General features: G+C 45.1%; 1 protein-coding gene across 10 annotated transcripts in view; it reads left to right on the top strand.

Annotated features, from left to right (window-relative positions):
* LOC144734204 (clathrin coat assembly protein AP180-like) overlaps nt 1-23,015 on the top strand; it is a 140,139-nt gene extending 117,124 nt beyond the window's left edge. For 7 of the 10 annotated variants that reach the window (XM_078616297.1, XM_078616303.1, XM_078616307.1 and 4 more), the window contains 5 exons: nt 1,488-1,514; nt 10,063-10,176; nt 19,462-19,555; nt 21,501-21,556; nt 21,695-23,015. In XM_078616297.1, coding sequence (XP_078472423.1) covers nt 1,488-1,514; nt 10,063-10,176; nt 19,462-19,554 — 234 coding nt within the window. In that variant the 3' untranslated portion in view covers nt 19,555; nt 21,501-21,556; nt 21,695-23,015. The remainder of the gene's footprint in view (nt 1-1,487; nt 1,515-10,062; nt 10,177-19,461; nt 19,556-21,500; nt 21,557-21,694) is intronic. The other 3 variants (XM_078616300.1, XM_078616298.1, XM_078616302.1) reach the window with 3 other exon arrangements.
* The last annotated feature ends 1,597 nt before the right edge of the window (nt 23,016-24,612 follow it).

Raw genomic sequence — 24,612 nt, forward strand, 5'->3', positions numbered from 1 at the left:
GGTTGGTTGTTGTTAGCAGCCGGGCCGGCTGCGAGCTATGTGGGAGGGGGTGATGTAGTGGTGATACGCGCTGGGTGTATACGTTGTGTGCCAGCGCGTATGTACGGGTGTGTGTGTGGTGACGCGCGCTGACGGGGAGGAGCAGGCGTCAGTGCGCGGGTGGGGGTAGTGCTGCTGATTGGCTGTGTGCCGGTGATGCGCTGAGAGGGAGTGATCGGGGGGCAGCGCGGTGTGATTGGTCGGGGAGTGGAAACACGCGCTGGGGGGAAAACGGATCTTAGAGATAGCGCGTGGTGATTGGGTAACTGAGGAGCGGTGCCGACGTTGAGGTCCGCATCCGCTCCGTCTCCCGGGAGGAAGAGATATATAAGGTGATGCACAGAGGAGTAGAGGGCAGAAGTGGAACCATCTAAGAATGAAGACGAAGGTGCAGAGATAGAGCCCGGAGAGGAGAGTAATGGAGAGTAGAGGAGAGTAAGGTATAAGTGTGTAGCCAGAGAGAGAGAACGGTCTACACGAGCTGAGTAATGTATAGTGTGTAGCCAGAGAGAGAGAAAGGTCTACGCGAGCTGAGTAATGTATAGTGTGTAGCCAGAGAGAGAGAAAGGTCTACACGAGCTGAGCGATGTATAGTGTGTAGCCAGAGAGAGAGAAAGGTCTACACGAGCCGAGTATGCATACGGTGTAGCCAGAGAGAGAGAAAGGTCTACACGAGCCGAGTATGCATACGGTGTAGCCAGAGAGAGATGTAAAGTCTACACGAGACGAGTAAAGAGTGTAGCAGAGGCGTAAGGTCTACACGCGACGAGTGAAGAGTGTAGCAGAGGCGCAGAGTCTACACGAGACGAGAGAAGAGTGTAGCCGAGGCGCGGAGTCTACACGAGGCACAGAGAGCCAGCAGCACAGAATCTACGAGAGTCAAGAGAAGCGTAGGGCGGAGAGAAGAGGTCACGAGTTGTACCGTTGTATGGTGACCGCATTGTGAAGAAGAGAGGCCACGCGTTGTATCGTTACAAGTCAAGATTTAATAAAAGAAGTGTGTTCCCGTCAAGGAGTTTCCTGCCGTCATTTTCCAATACTTCACATGTATTCTGGTGTAACGTCTGGCACATCCTTCTTCTGTATCTGAGAGCCATTTTGATTCCTTGCCTATATGCATTTTTTTTCTATAAAGGTCTAATTTAAAAAAAACATTCCTTCACAAATGTTAATATTCTATCTCAATCATATATTGTGGTTCCATCTATTTCCCTCCGAGGGATACATTTGTATATTGCCAATCATCAACCTTTTTGCTGCTTTGATGTACCCATTGCTTGCTGATAACTTCAAACAAACATTGTTGGAAAAATACTAGGTGACACAAATATAAGTTTCGGTCACTTTTAGCAAATCTGAAATGTTGCAACTGTGGTTTTATCACCTTCAATTCGTAGCGTTTTTTTGTATATTTTGCCTTACTCCTACATTTATGTTTTTTGTTTCAGCAAAATGGTTGGCCCTTCCCTCATTATGTAAGTGTTTTCCTATGCCATTTAAATTTTGTTCGCATTTTTCCTTTTTATTCATTTTTTGTAATGGTGTTAACATGCTTTTGCAAAGTCACCATTGAGACTCGTGATGATCGATACGCACGAGGGAAGCGCTTGTTGTGCTGAAGATAAGTCGTGCAACTAAACTATTGGGTGACATCGTCGTCATGTGCTGACCTGTGTGGCTCTGCTGTCTACAGGAGATAATGATGTTTCGCTGTTCTGCTTAAAAGTAGATGGTGCAGCTGAGGATCGCGTGGTAGAGCAAGCCGGCTAGCCAGTCCGTTTAGGACACGTCCATTATTTGAGGGGCGGTTAACTATATACCAATAAATGTTTGCACGAAAGCACCAAAGGCGTGCATGTACACACGTGGGAGTTATGTGCGTTCTACACATGCATTCACGTTTTAACTTGTGCACACACTTATCATGCTGTTAGACAGGAGACCGTTTGAAGTTTAATTAATTAACGACATTGCATCATCTTGCCCAAATGTACCTAAAATAGCATTTGCCCTGGCGAGCTGTGGTAAATTTCAATAACGATGGCTTTAGCGCTAGGCAGTCCACACTACAGCCCACTGGCCAAATGTGGTGCAGGGGCACATTTATTCTCGCTCACCGTGCCACTTGAACCTATTGTTTAAAACACCGGCCCACCCATAGCGTGGAATTAACATGAATAACATTAGTTAGTTCACATGAATGTGTGAAGTAACTAAGTGCCTTGGTAGCTGTACAGGCTGAGTGATAACTGTGCCTGGCAGGGGCTGGGGTCGGTACAGACGTGGGCAAGTGACCCTGCAGTGAGTGATCCTGCAGAGCATTGAGTGCTGTATCCACGTCACCCAGCTGTTTACTGACTATCCCTCTCCTTTCTCTACTAATTATACATTTTCTCCTGTCTCTTATAGCTATCTACTCAATACATCTCACTTCCAACTCTTGTCTCCTCTCATTTGAATGTATCTCTCCTACTTTACTCAAAGCTCTTTTAAATAGAGTACAGTCTGTTCTCCTGTAACACGGTAGTTCTGTTTCTGAAGAACACCACATTATTAATAAATCGTGTTTATAATATATAATATAGGGTAAAGCACAGTCTGGGATAACACGTGAGATGCGTGTGCAGGCTAAACAAAGACTAAGGTAGCATCTAAAAGCATCCAGCAGCATCACGCCTTGTGCGATGCTACGCCGAGGCAGCCATACAACCGCTCATGCCTAGTCGCGTGATGTAGTTCTGTTCACTCGATTGCATTATATCCAATTCGTATCCGCGTTATATAAAAAAAATTGTTCCCTCATACATTTGTAACGTTTATATTCAATTTTCGTTATGAAAGCACGTGTTTATAAGATAACAGACTGTACACCTATATTGTAAATATATTTCTTATCTATTCTTGTTTATTTTCTAACTCTTCTGAATACATCTTTCTTCTCGCTCTTTGAGTGTCCTCAAAAATATCTCATTATTGTATCTTATTGCACTATCCTGAATTTTAACATTTGTTTCTATATTTCCTATAAAATATCTGTTGTGAATATATATATATACTCTATTTCTCATAGCCCTCTTCGGAATTAATTTCTCATGTCACTCCTTACATGTGAAATTACATGATGACACCTGTTGGTTAGAAAAGGAAAGCACGGATACAGACACCACTAAAACAACATCCAATCCAAAAGATAGAAGTATCTGGGCCAAAGGTAATGGGCGGGGCTAGCCGGGATGCTCTGGGAACCCGTGCGAAGGTTCCATGATAGGGCGTGGCCAGAGGCGGAGCCTAGCTGTGCCTGCGGGAATATAAGCGGGGGCGGAGGAGGACTCGGGGTTCGTGTGTGGAGTCTTGGATCCGGACTGCGTTGCTGCTCACCGTCATCTTTCTCTGTCGTCCGGTCACGTGGAAGATCTCCTGCGGGGTTCCATCACCCTTCCTGGCCCACCGCCAGCCAGCGGCGAAGCCGAGAGTGGACAGTGGAACCACGCCGTGTGATCGACCGTGTGTGTTGTACCGTAATGAGAAGAAAGGTTGGCTTGTGCTGTGCTGTGTGTGAATAATAATAGTGCCCTCTCCACGACGAGACGCTGAAGTCGCTCATTACATTGGAGTCAGAAGTGGTTCAAAACGAAACCAGATTTAACAGAAGATGTCTAAACCTCAGAAGAAACGTAACCCACCTGTGGCGTCTTCCAACGACAATGAAAATGGAACCCAAGATCTCCTGCCCACCTTGGGAACCGTGGTCCCAGTTATGGCAACCACGGCGGGAGAAGTTGCTGCGCCGGAGACGATCGACGCAGATGCACCATCTCTGCACCAGCAGCCCGAAGAGGGCTGGAGGAAGGTTTCGGAGCAGCTGGACTTGTTGCGGGTGGTGATCGTACAACTGGTGTCGCTTGTCAAGGCGACTACGGTGACGGGGCGCTCAGCGCTGACACCGCCGGGAGAAAACGACAGGAGTCCGCAGTAGAAGTCCTGGTGGGAGCATCTGCAGGTGCGACGGCCGCCATTACGCGTGGTTACAAAAACGCGCAGCCGGACGCTGCCATCTCGGGCGGCGCGCGAGAGGCGCGACCGAGTCCGCCATTTTACGAAGTGCGCATGGTGCGCAAGACGCGGCACCCACCGCTGAGAACATCGTGAGTAGGACCGATCGCACCAAGACTTCCTCAAGTTAAATAATTCGTCACGGCAGGTGGCGATTGGAGCGCCTTCACTTGGCGATTTGAAGCGGCTTTCCGATCAGTGCATTGGATAGAAGATGAGGCGCTGATCACTTTGCTGACTGTTTTGGACTATGACGCTTGCTGTCTTCAGAGATATTCCTGCTGATAAAAAGGCTACACTTCAAAGTGCTTATGCTGAGATGGCGGACGTGTACGAGCCGCCTTCCGACACACGCCGCAAATTTCTTCAGCGTAGGCGAGGGGAAGCCGAGACGCCTCTCGCCTACCGTAGCGCGCTGTTGGCGTTAGCGGGAGCAGCTTACCCTGGGGTGAATCTGGAGGCCCTCGACTTGCTCGTTATGGAACGGATGTTGGGATTAGCGAGAGAAATTGGTGTGGTTTTACTTGTGTGACGAAGACGTACAAACATCCCGATGGGCCGCCAGGTGTCTTCAGGCCCACGAGAATCTAAAGCATTTGGCTCCGATGGTGGCACGGACAGGGGACCCCTGCCAAGACGGGGAACCAAAGGGATGGTCGCCGATATGACTTCGGAGGGAGACGTCGCTGCTGTGCTCCCGCCGTGGAACTGGAGAAAAGGAGACGCTGCGTGTCGTCGATGGAACTGGGGACTGCGTCAACAGAAGGATTGGATGGCGCAGAGGCCATCTCTTGCCTGTTTCTGCTGCGGTCAGCCGGGGCACTTGGCACGAGGATGCCAGAATCGTCCTCGGACACAGACTAAGTCTCCGGCGCCCGCTGCCCCTCCGACGGCTCCAACTCAACCCCAACACGCGAGTCGTGACATATCGGACACCCGTTCCATTTTTAAATCTCAGGCATCTAATGACTCGGGGTTCATCCGCTCTCGGCATAACACACACATTGACATCGGGCAATAATGTAATTTAGTTGAGCATGGGTGGCCTAGCGCGGGGACACTGGAGGAAATTGGCGCTTCGCGTGATCACGGCGGCTGCAGGTTCCTTGGCGGTATCCAGTTCTATTCAAGGTATTGAGGTCTGTGTCTTGGTAGACACGGAGGCCTTGGCTTCCATTATTTCTGATGTTATTTTTCAATTGTTGTCGATCTCTGCTCGTCAAGTGCGACCTGTCGTTAATGCTTGTGTCGCGGCGAATGGTGGGAGCATGGGCATCATTGGTCAGGTGGATGCGCGCATCAAAATTGCCGAGGTTGCTGTGGTAAGACCTGTCCTGATCTGAAAGTCACTGGCTGTTCCCTGCCTTTTGGGCACAGATTTTCTGAAAAGGATGCCTATTAAAATCCTGGTTGATCAAGGGTGTGTGGAAATGCCGTCGGGTCGCAAATTGTTCTTTTTGCCATCGTTGCATGTACATTCAGCAGCGAGTGTCACGGTACAAGCTCTTGCTAAGGATTCAGTGGAGATCCCACCGGGATCTCAGATGCTTGTACCGCTACGCTATCGCAATGAATTGGGGAATGTTGATCCGACGGCTGAAAGCCTTCTGACTCCGTCAAATACGGCGAATTGCCGATTTGCGCTAGTTGGCGCACAAACAGTTCTTCGCTCCGTTCAGGCCCCGTTCTTGCAAGTGCTTAACGTGGGTCTGGGTATGGTTGTGGTTCAGGCAGGTACGGTGTTGGCTCGCGCTACAACCGCGTTTTGTGAGAATGATACCGTGGTGCCGCAGAGTGTTGTCGGTGCAGTAGAGCACATAGGGGTCGCGAATGGGATGTGGGTGGAAGCGCTGTGTCGTGAGAATTCGCAGTTGTCTGTGGAGCAACAGAATGACTTGTGTTCACTTTTGTGCGAGTTCTCCGACGTCTTCAGCAAAAGTGAATTTGATATCGGTCGGACCTCCCTGTTGCAGCATCGTATCGACACGGGAGGCCGGCCCTATTCATCAGAACTCGTACCGATTGAGCCCAATAGAAAAGGAATGTGTGCAACGGGCGGTCGACGACATGTTGGCCGCCGATAGTATTCCTCCATCTAATAGCCCTTGGGGAACGCCCGTTGTGCTTTTTAAGAAAAAGGACGGCAGTCTTAGGTTTTGTGTTGCCTTCCGTAAGTTGAACAAAGTTTCTGTGGCCGATGCGTACCTGATCCCACACATTGACGACACCCTGAATGCCTTGTCTGGTGCGCGGTTTTTCTCTACTCTCGACTTGTCATCGGGGTTTTGGCAGCTTTCCCTTTACGAATCATCAAAGCCAAAAAAGCTTTGTGCACACCCCAGGGACTCTTCCAGTTTAATTGCCTTTAATTGGGCTTGAATTCGGCTCCGGCCACCTTTTCAGCGACTTATGGAACTCGTCTTGACTGACCTGCAGTGGGACTCGTGTCTCATTTATTTGGACGATATCATTGTGTTCAGCTGCACTTTTGGTGAACATCTCTGACGGCTGTGATCTGTTTTCGCTAGGATGCGCTCAGCCAGTTTGAAATTTAAGCTGGCGAAATGTCATTTGTTACAGAATTCGGTACGCTATTTGGGTCATTGTTAGCGCTGAGGGCATAGCCACAGATCCAGATAAAACGGCTTGTGTTCGCGATTGGCCTACCCCTACATGCGTGGGTGATGTGCGCAGTTTCGTCGGGTTTTCGTCATACTACTGCAGGTTTGTACTGCAATTTGCCATGGTCGCCAAACCCTTGCATGCCTTAACTGCTAAGAACCAGAGGTTTTGATGGGGACCGGAGGAAGAGGCTGCGTTTCTAGCCCTTGGTGAACGATTTACCGATGCGCCCACCCTCGAGTATCCCGATTTCTCCCTGCCATTTATTCTTGACACTGATGCTAGTGACACGGGCATAGACGCGATTTTGTCTCAAGTTAAGAACGGGATTGAGAAAGTGGTCGCGTATGGCAGCCGTGTCCTCTCCCCTGCAGAATGTCGTTATTGTGTCACAATACAAGCCTTACCTCTACGGCAGGGAGTTTATTGTTCGCACGGATCACGTGACCCTTCAGTATTCCTTGAAGGTTGAACAACCTTCTGGCCAACTTTCGCATTGGCTCGAAATTCTATAGGAATTCTCATTCCGCGTGATATATCGGAAAGGTACTCGACATTGCAATGCAGATGCCTTGTCCCGGTTGCCTCAATCGCCTCGTTGTCCATGTTCGTCGGGTGCGGGCCATTGTAGACCCTCGACGTTGAAATCGTCTACCGTCATGTCTGCATTTAATGACTGAGCCCGCTGGGACGGTTGCGCCTGCTGATAGCGTTTTGTACCTTACACACGCTGCTTGGGTGCACGGGCAGTCGAATGATGATTCTCTACAGGCCTTGTGGTGTCGCACAGAAATTGAACGGAAAACTCCCGCGTCGGTTGATGAGCCTCAATTGTTTCTTCAAGATGACCTCTTGATGTGGAGAGAGGACATGTTGGACCGTTGCCATGTTGTCGTTCCCACTGCTCTTCGGGATGACCTGATTCACGCAATGCACGAGGATAAATTGTTACACCTTGGTGTTTGGAAGACCTTACTAACACTACAGTGAGATTTTTATTGGCCGGGGATAACCGCTGATGTTTACAAGGTGGTCCAAGGGTGTACGGAATGTGGGCCAAAGGTAATGGGCAGGGCTAGCCAGGATGCTCCGGGAAGGTTGTATGATAGGGCGTGGCCAGAGGCGGAGCCTAGCCGTGCCTGCAGGAATATAAGCGGGGGCGGAGGAGGACTCGGAGTTCGTGTGTGGAGTCTTGGATCCGGACTGCATTGCTGCTCGCCGTCATCTCTCTCCGTCGTCCGGCCACGTGGAAGATCTCCTGCGGGGTTCCATCACCCTTCCTGGCCCACCGCCAGCCAGCGGCGAAGCCGAGAGTGGACAGTGGAACCACGCCGTGTGATCGACCCTGTGTGTAGCCAGTAGAGCGCTAACATCTAAGTGTTGTACCATAATGAGAAAAAAGGTTGGCTTGTGCTGTGCCGTGTGTGAATAAAAGAAGTGCCCTCGACACGACGAGTCGCGGAAGTCGCTCATTACCCATCTGTGAGCTCCGACGACATTTAGTTCTGAATACATTGTTCTGTCTAAATGTCTATAGCACACAGCCCTCAGCATGCTTGTCAATTCAGTCCATGAAAACAAGTTTTTGGTCACCCCTGCTTTCAAGGATTTTGTTGTGAAATGTCCTTGGATAGACAGAGACGATATTTCCTTGGCATAGCAAGAAGTAGCCTGGAAGCTGAAAGGTTTGGATGTGGATAAAATGATCCGTTACCAATTGTGTGTGTGTGTGTGTGTGGTTTATAGTGAAACTCCTCGTGTGTGTGACCCTTTTAGCCAAGATGTTAAATAGCTCGCCTGGTATACTGGAGGTCATGGATTGGATCCTGACTCTGACTCCTGTATATTTGGAGTTTGCGTGTATCTCTCTTCCCATGGTCGCATTTATTTTTTCTCCAGGCCCTTCGGGTTTTCCCTGCACATTTAGAAACATGTGTTTTATAGTATTTGGCTTCTATACATTTCCACATGATAAGCCACTTAATTGAGCTATCGTTTGTGGCCAGGTCGCTTCTTAAAAAGAGATGTATATATATATATATATAGCTCAGTGAGCCTTACCTGGTAAAAAAAATTATTGTTGAATTTATCTGAGAACACTTGTTGTTGGACCAATATGCCAATCTTCCAGGAATCCAAGGATTGATCTCACCATTTACAAGCAGACACCAAATCAAAAGTGTTCAAACCCTTGAAAGATGCATGCTTGGAATTCTACTGAGACGGAAAGAGGAACACATGGATCGAAAAACAAACATGTCAGAGACATCATTGATATTCATCCAGTTGACGATAAATAATGGCTGATGATGATTTGGACCTCCTACTATATTGCACAGATTCCTTTGCCCGCCGAGGCACTAGAAACCAGGCACAATGTATGGCTGGCCTCAGGAGCACTAGCCCAAAACTGAATTTCTGTGTTAAATATATTAGCTATAAACGACATTACATCACCTGTAATGAGATTAACACATGCTAACATCATCTTGTTTAGAAATAATGTATGATTTTAACATCAATGCAATTGAGGGTATAGTGCTGCCGACAACCAGTCCTGGCCCTTGCCTAGTTTTCCTGCCTGGGTCCCCTGTACCTACGTGGACCAAGCGGAGACGTGTGGACATCATTATCAGCGTATGATGTCATTAGCCATTGGCGAGTTACGTCACGCATTGGTCAAAAAGATACATGTATTTGGTCAAATTTTACCCAACTATTTTTTATAAATCGGTCCCTTTTCGGGCAAGTAATTCTTTTTAGAAACACAAATTTATTTTCACTCCTTATAAAGATCATCTTTATGTGCATTATAGCCCCCTGCCTTAGACATATGTAAAGACTTACAGATAATATTCTCTTTATCCTTTGGAAATTATTACAAACAAATATAGCTACACATTCTCTCATATGAACATATAAAAATTAACGATATAATAATTATGATTAATATTGATTTTCTTTTTGTCTGTCATTTCATAAATAACTTGTCTTGCATCTTCTTGGTTCTTTCGGTAAAGTCACGTAGAATGGAAATAATAAAATAATAAAAATAAAACAATAAAATAATTCTCACGACGTTTCGGGCCACAACGCAAGCAGCCGTCCTCAGGTGAAGAACAGGTCTGTCAGAAAGACAGCGTCTGAATTCTGACAGACCTGTTCTTCACTTGAGGACGGCTGCTTGCGTTGTGGCTGAAACGTCGTGAGAATTATTTTATTGTTTTATTTGTCTAATTTTATTTTTTCCCTTCTACGTGACTTTACCGAAAGAACCAAGAAGATGAATCCCTGCAGTCACGAAAGCTTTAAATCGAAATTTAACTTGTCTTGCTTTGTTTAATTCAGGCACCAGGAGCCATGGCTGGAGTGCCCTTGATGGGACCGGCACCAGCCATGTTTGGGGCCACCAGTGCTCAGACTGGCATGAGACCGCCCTTTGGGAGCATGGGTACCGCGCAGGTAATTACATTCAGCTGTATCCGCAGCCTGTTTTGACTGCTATTGCACACAAGTTAAGAGCCACACTGGCCCAAATTCTTTTGTATGCATGCATGTTGAACTTCTTTTGCACCATATGTAGCCAACCGTGCCAATTGGAGGTGCGCTTTAGCACTGTTTTGTGGTAATTACTGTTCGCACACACGAGGGATGAAATGCTTTATATAAATATTGATTCTTAAACTTATTATTCATGCATGTAATTACACGAATCTGTTTTTGTATTTAATTGGTTCTTGTAACCTCTTCAGCCACTAGAGGCCACTCTTTTGATTTTTTTAAAAGTTATTGATATTTAACCAAATTATAATGCCAAAATGCGACAGTTTGCCAGATCACCAGGTGGGGCTGAATCGTTACATCCCTGTTAAGGCTGGCACAGTAAACAACAGCGGCATGCAATACTGGTAAACGCTGGGGATGTCAACACTCGGTAAAGTCGAATAGTACCTGTCAGATAAGATGGTACAAATGTGTAGTTAACTCTTTTTTTACATGGTTAATGACATCTTTCCATCTTCTTGGTTCTTTCGGTAAAGTCACGTAGAAGGGAAATAATAAAATAATAAAATAATAAAAATAAAACATAATAAAATGATTTTCACGATGTTTCGGCCACAACGAAATGCTGCTAATCCTGCATAATGCACGGGCATAATGACTTTGAAACCCCCCGCCCACCTCCTACGCATTTCACAAGTAGTGACTAATCCCATGTCTGCATTTCCCATAAATATGCTAAATTCCTCTTGATATGCAAATTATTTTGTCAAGGCTCTCTTCCCCCTCCAACCCAGCTTAAATATACGCTCCAAGCCTGGGGTGTTTCATTCAGACGCTGTCTTCCCGACAGACCTGTTCTTCACCTGAGGACGGCTGCTTGCGTTGTGGCCGAAACGTCGTGAGAATTATTTTATTATGTTTTATTTTTATTATTTTTATTATTTTATTATTTCCCTTCTACGTGACTTTACCGAAAGAGCCAAGAAGATGAATCCCTGCAGTCACGAAAGCTTAAAATCGAGACATCTTTCCAATGATTACTCAGTTTGTACCCATCATCACGGTTGAAGTTATGTCTGTGTTTGTATATCTGGATGGCTTCGTGCACAAACCTCTGATGGTAGCCAGAAGGTTTGCAGAGCACCTTGGTCTCCGAAAAGACAATCTTATGAGAACTCACAGCATTGTAGCAATGATCGGCAACGGCGGAAGACTCAATTATCTGACAGGTACTATTTGACTTTACCGAGTGTTGACATCCCCAGCGTTTACCAGTATTGCTTACTTTTATGCTTATTATCAGCTAACACCGGCCACAACCATGAGCCGATGTGCACCATTGTTCTCTTTTAGCCCCGCTGCCCAGGACCATCAGGCCATACCCCTGGCTACCACATTCAGACAAGCCCCTCCCCCCCCTTAACTTGTATTTAAGGGCTTGCCTCTTGGATTCTTTCCTCACTTAATACAGTAAATTCAGCTGTGACGGTCCCATCTGATGACGGAGACTTGTGTTACCTCCGAAATGTCGTGATTTATTCTTTTATTTCTATGATTATTTCTATAAAAAAAAAATTTACCTATGTGACTTTACCGAAAAAACCTAAGAGTATGAATCATTGCAGTCACGAAAGCTTCAAATCTAGAATGGATGTCTATCCTTTGCCTTGTTCTTCACTCTTTGAGTGTGGAAGTGTCACCTCAGAGGCCGCTGTCTGCTGAGACAAGTGTATTTCAGGAGAGCTCGTTTCAACTGGACAAGCATGAGTTGCACTCTTTCATAGAAGAGGCTGTGAGAGAGTAGAGCCAAGATGGAAAAGACCAAATAGGCGACATGAGTACTCAATGGTGGAGTCGTCTTCAGACTGGGATTTGTCAGATGAAGATGGCACTGAGAAATTGATATTTCCTCAAGATATCTTGCACTCGCTGAGATGCAGCATCAGGCAGAAGCTGAAGCTCGCGGAACTGGAACAATCTCAGCCGACCCGATTTGAAGCCATTCTTCATCAAGGGTCTACAGGCAAGGAATTACAACTCTTCTTTTTCTAGATGCTCTGAAGAAACAGATCCACCGGTAGTAAGCAAAGCGAGCAGAGGGGCTCCATGGGCCACGAACAGCCTCAAGGACGAGGCAGACACATACATTTTCTCTTCAGTCCCATGTGTGGATGCGGCAATGGTAGTCAAAAGTATTCCCAGGGTTACCCTGTTGTACAGGAGGAAAGCTCCCAGTCCCTGCTGGACACTGGACAAGGGCATTGGATAAGGGATTTAAGAATGGTCATCGTGATGCAGTTTCTATCATATGCATCACCACGTGTGTAGCGTTCACAGCCAAGTCCGTCATTAAGTCATTGTAGACTCAAGCTCAATAAAGAGGAAGACCAGAAGTTCTATCATGCCTACCTCGACATTCAGGACATGGCCATATTTTCTCTCGAAGCAGGAAAGATACCTGCTCACCAGCACCTCCCAGGGTGGTGACTTTTGCCGTAGTGGGCCAATTGATGATCTGACAGTAGCGGCCAAAAGCTGACCACCAGCTCAAGGGCGTTCTTGTGCACTCTGCCGTTCGAAGATAAATCCTCTTCAACAAAGACCTATAGGAATGACTTCAAAAGGTGGATGATGCTTAGAACGTGCAGTCGTGCAATTCCTTTCGACCCCTGTGGGCCTCCTAGATGTCAATTCCGATGCTAAAGCAGGAAGCCTGCCTCCTAAACCAGCCTACAAGTCATGCTTCTCCAGAAGAAAAGCAAAGAAAAATCCCAAAATTACCACAACACCGAACTGATACAGCAGCTTCAGTTGACAGTTATTAACAACACTGACGGTGCCAAGGGGAGTGGCTGGTCATCCTTCCCATCTTCTGTATGCAGAGGAGACCATATAACCGAGTTTACACCGGTGTGGGTGTGCACTAATGGACGTGTAGGTCTGAATAATTGTGGAGCAGGGTTACAATCTGGACTTCCAGGAACTCTAACGTTTCGGTGGATTTGAGCCTTATGATCTGGCAGGGATGGTGCATTTGAAGTCGAGGGTGCCTTGATCCAGGGGCGTGGGCTTTACACCCTAAGGCAGGGGTGGGCAAACTTTTTGACTCGCGGGCCACAATGGGTTCTAAAATTTGACAGAGGGGCCGGCCCAGGAACAGGTGGATGGAGTGTTTGTGTGAACTAATATAAATGACATGTAAAAATTATTACATGAAAGGATTTTGCCTTTAACAGGTAGCAAAGCATTTATTTGCAAGGCAATTTAACAAACTGCACGAACATGAACAATACAAAAACATGTCGTAACATGACTGATGAAACATCATGAAAACATCTGAGGCCTGCGCCCAAACCAATTACCTCACTTGAACTTCTTTATTATCTACATTAACAGGTTAGAGCAGCCACGCAGGCTGTGTTGCGGAGATTTGGCTCCAACCTCGCTGCAGCAACACATCATCACTTTCAGTTTCAGTGGGAACAGTGTTGTTGATCTCCCATTTTTGCCAGTGCATCCAAGTCTGGAGTTATTTTGGTTGTGGCAATTCTCAGGGTAGATCTGAGGTGTTGATCCGTTAACTTTGATCTGTGACGGGCTTTGTTGGTGTTCATGACGCTGAATGTCAGCTCACACACAAGTCGAGCCAAACAAAGTCAGTATCTTCTGTGCAGTCCTCCGGAGGTTTGGAAACGTGGCTCTGTTAAGTGAAGCATAAAAGTCATTCAGTTTAATAGAGTTGAACTTCTCCTTTAAGACGGAGTCAGACTGAAGATCTATCAGTTCCAACTGCAGCTCCTGTGGTGCTGTTTCAGGGTCTTGTGACAGGGGACAGGACACCAGCTGAAGTGACTGTTCAATGTTTTCGAAATCGGAGAACCTACGGCAGAATTCTCCGTGCAGGTCCTCAAGTGATTTGCTGTATTTTTTTGCGTTTCGCGGTGTCTCTTCCTGCATGGCAAGTGTTCATTCATGTGTGAAAATATGTCCACAGCAAACGCAAAGTCACTAAGCCAGTTCTTGTCGCTTAGCTCAGGGAATTCGTCAGATTTCCCCATCAACTCCAAAAATGCGATGATATCGTCTTTCAGCTCCCACACTCGTTGTAACACTTTCCCCAAACTTAACCAGCGGACACGAGAGTGGTAAAGCAAGTCCTGATGATCCGCATCAGTTTCTTCCAGGAAGGTAATAAACTGACGGTGCTGAAGTCCCCTTGCTCGTATAAAGTTCACAAGTTTTACGACTGGATTCACGACACGATTAAGCTGCAATACAGAGTTACACAGGGATTCCTGTTGGATGATGCAGTGAAGGAAAATAAGATCCTGGACAGGGTTTTCCCCTTTCACTTTATCCTGGATTCTTTTCAGCAGCCCAACATTTTTTCCAGTTAAATTTGTCGATCCATCCGTTGTGACATTGACAAGTTTACTCCGAGGTAGCGTCATTCTTTCGATGACAGCAGATACCTGGTTATACAAGTCCTGTCCCCGCGTTGTTCCTTTCAGGGACTCTATGGTCAAAACCTCCTCTGTTATCGCAAAACTGTCAATGCCTCGGATAAAAATGAGGAGCTAAGCAGTGTATTTTACGTCCGTACTTTCATCCAGTGCTAGTGAATATAATTCAAAGGAATCAGACTTTTTGTTTAATTGACTGGCTATATTTTTTAATCAATCCGTTCCACACGGCGAGTGACAGTCCTGCGTGATAAGCTGACTTTTTCAAATTTTCTTTTGATCTCCGGACACAAGATGTCTGCTGTCTGTACCATGCATTCTTTTACAAACTTGCCTTCGGAGAAAGTGGTAATGAGTGGTAATGTTGGTGAGAAGAAGGTTTTAAAGAAAATTTAAATCGAAGTGAAGAAGGAAATTATTGAAAAGTTTGTATAATTCATGATTTTTTAAACTTTAATTATGTGTTCTGTGCTTAAAACTCTTTAAAAAGAACTGTGGGGTCTAGAACGGACTCGTGAAATTTGGAGAGAACTCGGAGTTAAGTGTTGTTTGTTTTGTTGAATTACACAAAGCGTAACAGTTATGTATATAACTTTTGTTATAAGAAATTCCTAGTAAGATATTAATTTTGTGAGTGTAGTCATACCCCTCCCCCTCATTCAAGCCGTAATTTAGAGAGCGAAAGCGCCGAGTACGTAAATCGCCAACATAAGAACCCGTTAATCTCTTCTCGCATCATTCATACGATGATGCGGTGAAGTAAACGTTGATACGATATTACGGTGAATGCTTCCAAAAACAATACTGTACCCAAATATTACTGTTAACTTACTTTCAATAGAAACATGAATTGCTCGTACGAATATTCTCTCTCTCTCAGAATCGACCGACTGATGTAGCAGACGAAACAATCATCTTGTTGAACGATTCTAAACCTTGATGCGGCAATGTTAGTTTTCTCTGTTATTCAAGGTGATCTCAGTGTTATTCAATGTTGTTACATTTAGTTTACTATTACACTGAATTCTATGGCGTAATTAACTAGTTTTGTGCTTAATAATCTTTAAAAAAACAATATTTATATACAGTTCGTAGGAGTCTGGAACTGATTAATTGTATTTACATACAATCCAATGGGGAAATTAGGTTCGAGTCACGACCAAATCGGGTTGGACAAGTTCGGCGGGCCGGATTAAAAAGCACAACGGGCCGTATACGGCCCGCGGGCCGTTGTTTGCCCATGTCTGCCCTAAGGTGTTCGAGCAGGTCAAATGCCAGTCCGGTTCTTTCATCATGGACCTCTGCGCCCGAGACCAATCACCTGTTATGTTAGCCGACGATCTGTGTTGTATTACGTTATATTTCTAAGTTTACTAGGTTTTGTTTTCTCTTTCATTTGTACCTGATAATGATTGCTTGTGTTGCAATCGAAACGTCGTATGCTATTATTTAATTTATTATATTCTCTTTCTACGTGACTTTACCGAAAGAACCAAACATTAATTTACCCAATATCAAAAAAGACAAAGTTGCATAATGAGCCACGTTTGGGCCCCCATTGGATGCCGACCGCATCACAACCTCGCCATCACAAACCACGTGCCTAACCACTAACCATCACCACTGACCTTTCACCTAAGAGGCTACCAGTGATTTTTATGAATTGACAAAATTCAATATCATGACTTGATTCAATATTCAAATTTTGTGGTCTAAATTTTTATTGTTTCTGGTTCGTTTTGTCTTGTATAGTTTTGTCACCGTTTTATATTACCAACACCATTTGGAGTAAACAGATCAAAATAAATCTTCAACCGGTGTATATAAGAACTGGGTTAGCTGCACGTTGCCGAATACTAAGCCGACCAATGAGAACATGTTTATTACTTTTACAATTCATCGTAAATGCCAAGGGTTCCAACAGCCGTACAAAAGCAACATTTGAAGATCCTCCAAGTGGTGATAGAACATTCCAAGCTGTCCTGAGAGGTGGCCTTGTTAAGGAGTTGAGATGTGATTAGCCGCCCTGCCACAGGGGGGTTACCCAGTAGAGCTGATTCTCAAGACGCCCTCCTATCCCATAAGAGGGGTAGGGCATACATGCGCTCCCTCTCATCTCTATACCCAATCATATAGTTAGGGTGGAGTGCTTTCGAAGCTACAACAGTCTCGTGACATGATGGCATACAGTAAGTCACACTCACTGCCACAACTGATCAATCCGGCTCAAGATGTCCCGCACACGCACAAAGACGAAAGATCCCCCATATAGCCTTAGCAGACTGTTGGGGCAGGTGCTGTTAGCGAGCACCTTATGAATGCTGGAATGGCATGAGGGGATGGGTGGCCAGCACCTCGCCCAGCCGTCTTTGTCTCCCCAGAGGTGATGTTTACACACTGCACCAGGTACTCATTTGAGGCCGAGTCGACCTCTGAGGCCAAGGACCGATTAAAATAATCGTCACCAGTGTTGAATCGAACTTGAGTCACCGGGTTGGTAGTGCGGTGCTCTAACCACTACACTACCGCTCCCCAGTTGTGTGCGAGTACAACCCGCCATGGTTGCTGGGAATCGCTTTCATCCTTCTCCATGGGTGGCCTTGAAACAGTTGTGGGAATTGCACATTCGTGGTTGCCAAATATTCAAACCTAAGATTTTAGGTCATTGTATTATTGATTTGACATGTAACTGAGCTCCTTATGCAAACTTAGCCATCTAAGTGGCACTTACCAGTAACGTCTGGTGAATAAGCAGTGTTTGACGAGCACTCCTGACTACTCATGAGCCCCCGGAAGACAACACCAGTCCATTGTTGGCATGTTCAAATAAATTCTGCTGGTTAACATGAATCTGGAAGGCAGTAGGCTCATAAACTCTCCAACATTTTACTTGGAGATATAACAGGTGATGTATTTTAATGGTTTACAGTTTAGTTTTGAGGGTTGTTTTTTACAATAATTTGGAAATAGCCTTGACACCAGTGTAACAATAATGGTGCTAATTGATATTTAACTTACTGGGTGCAGCATCAAGTGTACTTTATACAAATTTCTGAAATGCCAGAGCAGGATTTAACATGACAACCTTGTATAAACTGGATCAATAGCAAGTTCAGCTACCTGTGGGTAACCAGCCACATTTAGATGGCTATATATCCGGAATTGATCAAAACTGCTTCCCAGAAATCCTTCGTTCATCAACACTAAACTAAACTATTTTTATGTTAATCGGTAAGGCCCGCTGAGCGATATAGCTTTTTTCAGAAGTGACCTGACCACAAATGATAGCTCAACGAATTGGCTTATCACGTGTAAATTTATAGCAGCAGCCAAATACTCTAAATGCATGTTTCTAAATGTGGAGGGAAAAACTGCAAGACCTGGAGAAAAATCCATGTGACCAACTCCAAATATACAGCAGGCCTCAGGGTAGGGATTGAACCCATGCCCTCCTGTATACCAGGCAAGGGAGTTGACATCTCGCAACCGCGGCGCACCCATTTAATACAGTTCTGTGAAGCAGTTTAAAACGGGTTAGGTTGCAAATGCTTGGACTGTGGGTTGGCCAACACTCCTAAAATATGCATTTGCCTCTTAAGTAACCAAATTTTAGTTCCAGACAAAATCACCCCCAGTTAATTTGTTTTGGAAGAAAAGGTGATGACCTCGCATTTTTCTTTTACTCAACCATCCCAAACCCAAGCACCTTGCTCACTCGTGGCTTGGTTGGTCCTGTTCCAGCCACGCTGCCCACTCGGTCTAGCACATCTCTTGCACTCCCCCCAACTCCAGAGCAGGCACCAGGAACAGGGAGCCCGACGTGCCCCACCAGTCATGACATCCGTCTCCCTGTTCTGGATTGGCTGGTAACCCCAACCGGCCTGTCTTGCTCTCCAGTTAAGTCTACTCTCAGAGCAGTGTTCTTGCTCCGCTTTGCCCCTTGAGGACTTGACATGCCCCTTGGCCTATTCTCGAAAACCAGCACCAGTTTACGTTGAGCCCTCACGTGCACTCTCCCCGCTCTCTTTGGCCTAACCCAATATTCTTCCCTAGGCCGAGCCCATCTGGTACACTCCTGGCTTGGACTAACCCTTTCTCTCCACACTACCGTTTATAACCCCATGCACTTATGCCATTCTCCGACTACTTGCAATGTTAGCTTAGCTTTAGAGATGCGCATTACTATTGTTTTGTATAATATCGTTTTTCATTCAACTAGGACCCATATCTAACAGAGATCCTCGCCTTTAAACATCTGGCAGTTCAGTATTGGTTCAAGCAAGCCTGACCTGATGATGAGACAATGAATGTTAAAACCAGTCCAGAGTTGCTTTTGTTGATATGCACCCGCAGAAGGTCGTGTGGCGAATGGGATGTGTCAAACGTACTTTTGTTTTCTACGTGGAGGAACAAACACGTGTAGGAGACATTGTCTGATAAGTCTGATATTATAACGATCAGTGTGGGTCATTGAGAACCTACTTCTCGCACAAACCTTGGCTATGTTGTAACTAACAAAACACGCAGACAATCTTCCTGTTAAACACTTTCACTCCTTTTTCTTTAAAGCTACACTTGTCTCCAGATTTACATTCTTTTCTGCAATGCATGTATTCACGACAATTACAAAAAACAATTAACCCACTTACGAATGAATGACAACTGCACCCTTTATACTAACGCACCTGTTTTGTGTGTGTGTTTCTCGCGTTCGCGCGTGTGTGTGCACGCTGTGGCTACCTGCTGTCTGTGCCCTGTGCTTCTCCTGTGGCCTCCCAAGCTTTCGCCCAGTCCTACGCCAGTTTCTCAGAGCCCACAAAAGGGCCCAACAAAGGATCCTCTGGCTGACCTTAACCTCAAGGACTTCATTTAACGTAGGTTGGCTCAGACTGTGGCCAGCTCACGCAAAGCTTCTTCACCTACTCCATAAAGAACATGAGTGATGGCAGCACATACAATTAGGATCCTCTTGTTCATGATTCGGTTATCTATGAATCCATTTGTTTGTGGGGAGCTGAAAGAACTGATCTTTTTTTAATCCATGAACCCCAAGCACTCGTAGATTAATTCAATGTGTGCCTCTGAGATCTATATAGCCTGGGTTTATTTTATGATCCAAGGGGAAAATCATCCTATTTGCATATTATATTATCTGCAATGACAGTTCCCACAGTGTAAGCGAAATTCTATTTGATGTTTAGATACATTATTTGGTGTATTTCTGAAACACTTCACAATTATCGGAATATAAATGCTTCCTTTACCATTGCTTACCCCAAAACTGCACCACGCTGGTATAGTACAAACTGCGCATGTGAATGTTTTTCTATCGCAGTGTGCGCGTGCCATTCCGAGCAAGAGATTGTCATTTGAAGCATAGGATCTCCATTTATTGAGCACTTAAATCTAGATTTTATGAAACAACCGTACATGAAAACAGCACACGGGTGCGTCTCGCTGAACGAGCGAGATGCGTTCCACGAAAATCGCTCTGTGGCGTGAAAGCTCGTTTTAGCGGTCGTTTTCCCATCGACTCCTCCCGTGTTAAAAGCCCGAGATATGTTTCGGGGCCCCAAAAACGTTTCCACTATTGAACAACTTTTTTTAACGTGAGAAATACAAATGATAATTTTAAAATAAAGTAATATAAAACATCAAAGTGTAACACTTAACATACGAAAGATCCGCAGTGCTTGCAGGTACATGCATCTATGTTATTTGAAGGGTGTGACTCGGGGCCTGAGTACCAAATGGCATGCCTAATTCTATACATTGCATAGGCCAACATTTGTTCCAATTCTAGGTCCCAATGTGATTGCAAGGGGATTTTCCACATGTTTTCATGGAGCTTTACATTTTCGGGGACAACCTCAAGGTGTACCATTACCTTCACACACACCAGTGCTCTCACAGATTCAACCAGACAGACACATTCGCACAAATACACATGCAGAAATTCACACGATCACAAATAACATTCGCCACTACGTGGTGATGACATCACCATGGCCCTTGTGCCAGGATAGGTGCACCATGAGATCGCATAGTATGGAAGGCTCGCTTCTGATTGAGATCATGGCAGACTCAGATGATATGAGTTGACATCTGTACTCCCCACTGCCAACGTGCTGCGTTTTAGCTGTGTGATGCTCTGCTTGTTGTTGTGGGCATTGCTCGTCTGACCTCTGCTGTTTAGAAAGTGCTCCCAACTGCCCAGTAGCGTCCTTAATGAGCCTCTCTTCATTGAGGCCGGTCTTGACACCGCTGATCTCGGTCATCGACACGGAAAACCGCACAAAACACACTTAGCGATGCCGTCACGGCAACCATATTGCATCGGTATTTTCCTGGCTGCGGATTAGCTGCCGTAAACGGGATCAACTTAATTCATAACAGTCGCTGACACGCATCCATCTATGGGATCTGCTCAACCCAATTTTGGAGCCTATGCAAATTTCTGCCTGGTAGGTTTTTATAAATTTTTCCTGTATGGATCATCTATGCAGCAGAATTGTAAATTTTTATGAAATTCTGTCTTAACTTTTCTGTATCAGATTGACTGCCCTTGCCTGAATGGGCTTTTTTGCGAGCGTATCTTTAGTATTCTAGGCAAGAAGATGACGGAAATGCCCTCATAGTGGTTACAATCAGATCTCGCGTTAATGCTCCGCAAATTTCCAATCCTGTCTCTAAGTCAGAGAACAGATAATTATTCCCCTGAATTACGGTCATAGGGGTGGTGCTGCTGCATGTTATGTTTTGATGGTGTCAAAGGATGTTATGTGATAATGGGCCACTGAGGACTTCCTATCTCCTCAGAAATCCGTGACCATCATTCCTCCTTGCAGTGCCAAATGGCTCTGCTGACTTCCGAGGTAAGTCTGCAGTAAGCTCCGTCATTCCCGTGGCATTCTTGATGAGAATGGACCTTTTGCGTTTATCTTTGCTGGAACACCTACATAATTGTCTGGTATATCTGTGCAAATTATTTTATCTGTGATTGTGTCTTCCAGATGCAGTTTCTGTGAAATGAAGATGACAGAAAAAATACCAGATGGCTCTTGTTTTACAAATATAAAAACTGAAACTTAAATATGAGCGTGTTTGCTGAATCCGATACCTATTCCATGTTTTCTGTGGCAGAGATGATCATTTTAAACATCCACTTACCATTTGACGTGTTCAAAGATCAGAAATAGCAAGTAAACATTCTGATATGCATTTCTGATGTAAATAAACTAGCATATTTAAATCGTTTATTGAAATATGTAGATGTTTGAACAATTTGTCCCATTCATGTCACTCCTTCACTGATCAGTATTGTACAATAATATAGCCCATAATTGAGTATTTAATATATATTTAAAAATACACGTATATATTGCTGCATCCTTTGGGATAGTGTCGTACCTCAGTCATTGCAGCTGTCAGAGCCAGGCTTTACAGGTAGTTGACAGATATAGTTAAATGTGTAGTCACTGCCACGGAGTCGGTGTGTGGCATTCGCACAACGCAGTTATGCCAGAAATTTGAATTCGAGGACCTGTTGAATTTCCGATTTTGAAAATATTTACACTGGGATTATAGGACCTATTTTGTTTGTTTAATTTCCTCTGGACAGATAAGTGTGGAAAAGTATCCCTTTACTGAGTTGCCTCTTGATAGTATGAATAATTTTCAGAGGCCAACCAATGACTACTTCCAAGTTTCTTAATATTTTGATATGTGATTTAAAACGATGGGTGCAGACAATTAATCATACATGTAGATTTGTAAATGTGAATTCTACTCTCCATTGTGCTGTACAAGTGTTTTTGCGGTAGACTGGTGTGCACATGTGTGTTTAAAGGTTATCTAAATGAAGCAACGAGACTTGGTCTGCTAATTTATTGGCATTGTTGGCGCCACGTGTAATGCTATTAACATGTGACTGTGTGACGTTGGTGCGCTTGTTGGATGCTTTATTTTATCGCTTCCCAAATAATATTGCCCCACAGCCCGTGTGAATTGCAGCTTATGTTATTCCCCCCCAAACCCTATAGACAGCTTTGACCAATGTTAAAGTTGTTCCTTAAATGGCCAACGGCAGGTTTGCTTTGGTCTCACAGTTGCATGTTCTCCCAAGCACGGCCCTGTGGGTGTTTATGCATTGACGCTGTTATTAAAAATACTATATTGGAGAGTAATATACATGTATGTATAATTCCAGGCAACAATTCTCCGTATGCAACAAATTCAATAGCTCATTGCTGATACACAGCACACTTGTTGGCTTTTGTTCAGTCTGTTAAGTGTCATAACGTTGTTCCCAGTAAACTGTTGGCATATCTCAAATCGTTCTGTGTTTTTTTGTATTCGTTTTTTTTTCCTGCAGACGATTATTTTCCTGGCCCGTGTGTGTTTTACACGTGTAGTGGGCTCAAACGGAGACTCAGGCATACTGTTGGGAGGCAAAACGTTTATTAATACCAACACCTAACACAAAGGGGTAACTGCCCCTTTACCAGATAATAACCTATGGTGGTGGTCCACCAGGCTAACTACACTGGGAGTAGCTACGACGGACGGGACCCCAGCTTTGGTGCAGTCCCGTGTTGGTCTTGTCTTCGGACGTAGGCGTAGACGTAGATTCTTGAGAATCACAACAGCAGCCGATCCCACTGGGAGACCGGCTTTTATCCCCTGTGGCGGAGCTCGCTCCGCCCTTGCCAAGACCCCCTTCTCGAACTCTCCAGAAGGATCTCCCCTTGACACGTGGTCCCCCCCCAGCCCCCTTCTGGGGGTCCCCGGGTAGACGCCTCCGGGCACGTGTCCTCCGGGGTCAGAGTGCCATGGCCCCGTAGAACCCCGTTCCCCGAAGCCGGCACCCCCTGCACCCTATACTGTAGGGCTGGCACTGCACCCAGCACAGGATGCCACTGCTTACTGGCAGTCCGTGCTCCTCCTCGAGCTCCGCTAGAGTCTGTACTGCATTCGCCTTTGGAGGAATGCAAAAACTACGTATTTACTCGACTGGATTTATTTTAAAAGCATTGTTTTTCACTTTGAATGGATAACTTGCTACGTGGGGGGGGAGGGGGTCGCATATACGTTGGGGTTAGGGACCAGAAACATATAAGGAAACTGTATAACAGGGAATTTCCCCCCAAAGGAATAATGGGGAAATGGGGGTGGATAGGGACTGGAAGACTGTAAACATTGCCTAAAGCGGGGCAATTTCTCCCATAATCTCATCATAACTTAGGGAAATGTTGTTTCATAGCAAGCAACCCAAAATAGGTACTGTTCCTGTTCAATACCTGTATTATACTGTACAATAACTCAGATTTGATTACTCTTTGGTTCTTTCGGTAAAGTCACGTAGAAAGAAATTAAATAATAGAATACGACGTTTCGATTGCAACACAAACAACCATCATCAGGTACACATTAGTGAATAAACAACCATAGTAAACTTGGAAATAAAATGCAATACAACACAGAGAGTCGGCCAACACAAGTCAACACCCCACCTGGTTGATTACGTTCTTCCAAAGATTACTAAATTTGAGAGACAAAACAGTCTCCGTGTCTGTTTCGTTTCTCACTCAAATTTAGCAATCTTCGGAAGAACGTAATCAACCAGGTGGGGGTGTTGACTGTTGTGTTGGCCGACTGTGTTGTATTGCATTGTATTTCCAAGTTGACTGTTTGCTCATTCATTTGTACCTGATGATGGTTGCTTGTGTTGCAATCGAAACGTCGTATTCTATTATTAAATTTATTTCTACGTGACTTTACCGAAAGAACCAGAGTAATTCCTGCAGTCATGAAAGATTAGAATTTTCAGATTTGGTTATAAAGGTGTACATTGTAAACGACCTTTAAACATCATTTATCCTGACCAAATACTTAATTGAAAACCATTTTTATGAGCCTTACAAAGCAGCCC

This window comes from Lampetra planeri, chromosome 50, assembly GCF_965212315.1.
Source record: "Lampetra planeri chromosome 50, kcLamPlan1.2.h2, whole genome shotgun sequence".
NCBI classification, from domain to species: domain Eukaryota; kingdom Metazoa; phylum Chordata; class Hyperoartia; order Petromyzontiformes; family Petromyzontidae; genus Lampetra; species Lampetra planeri.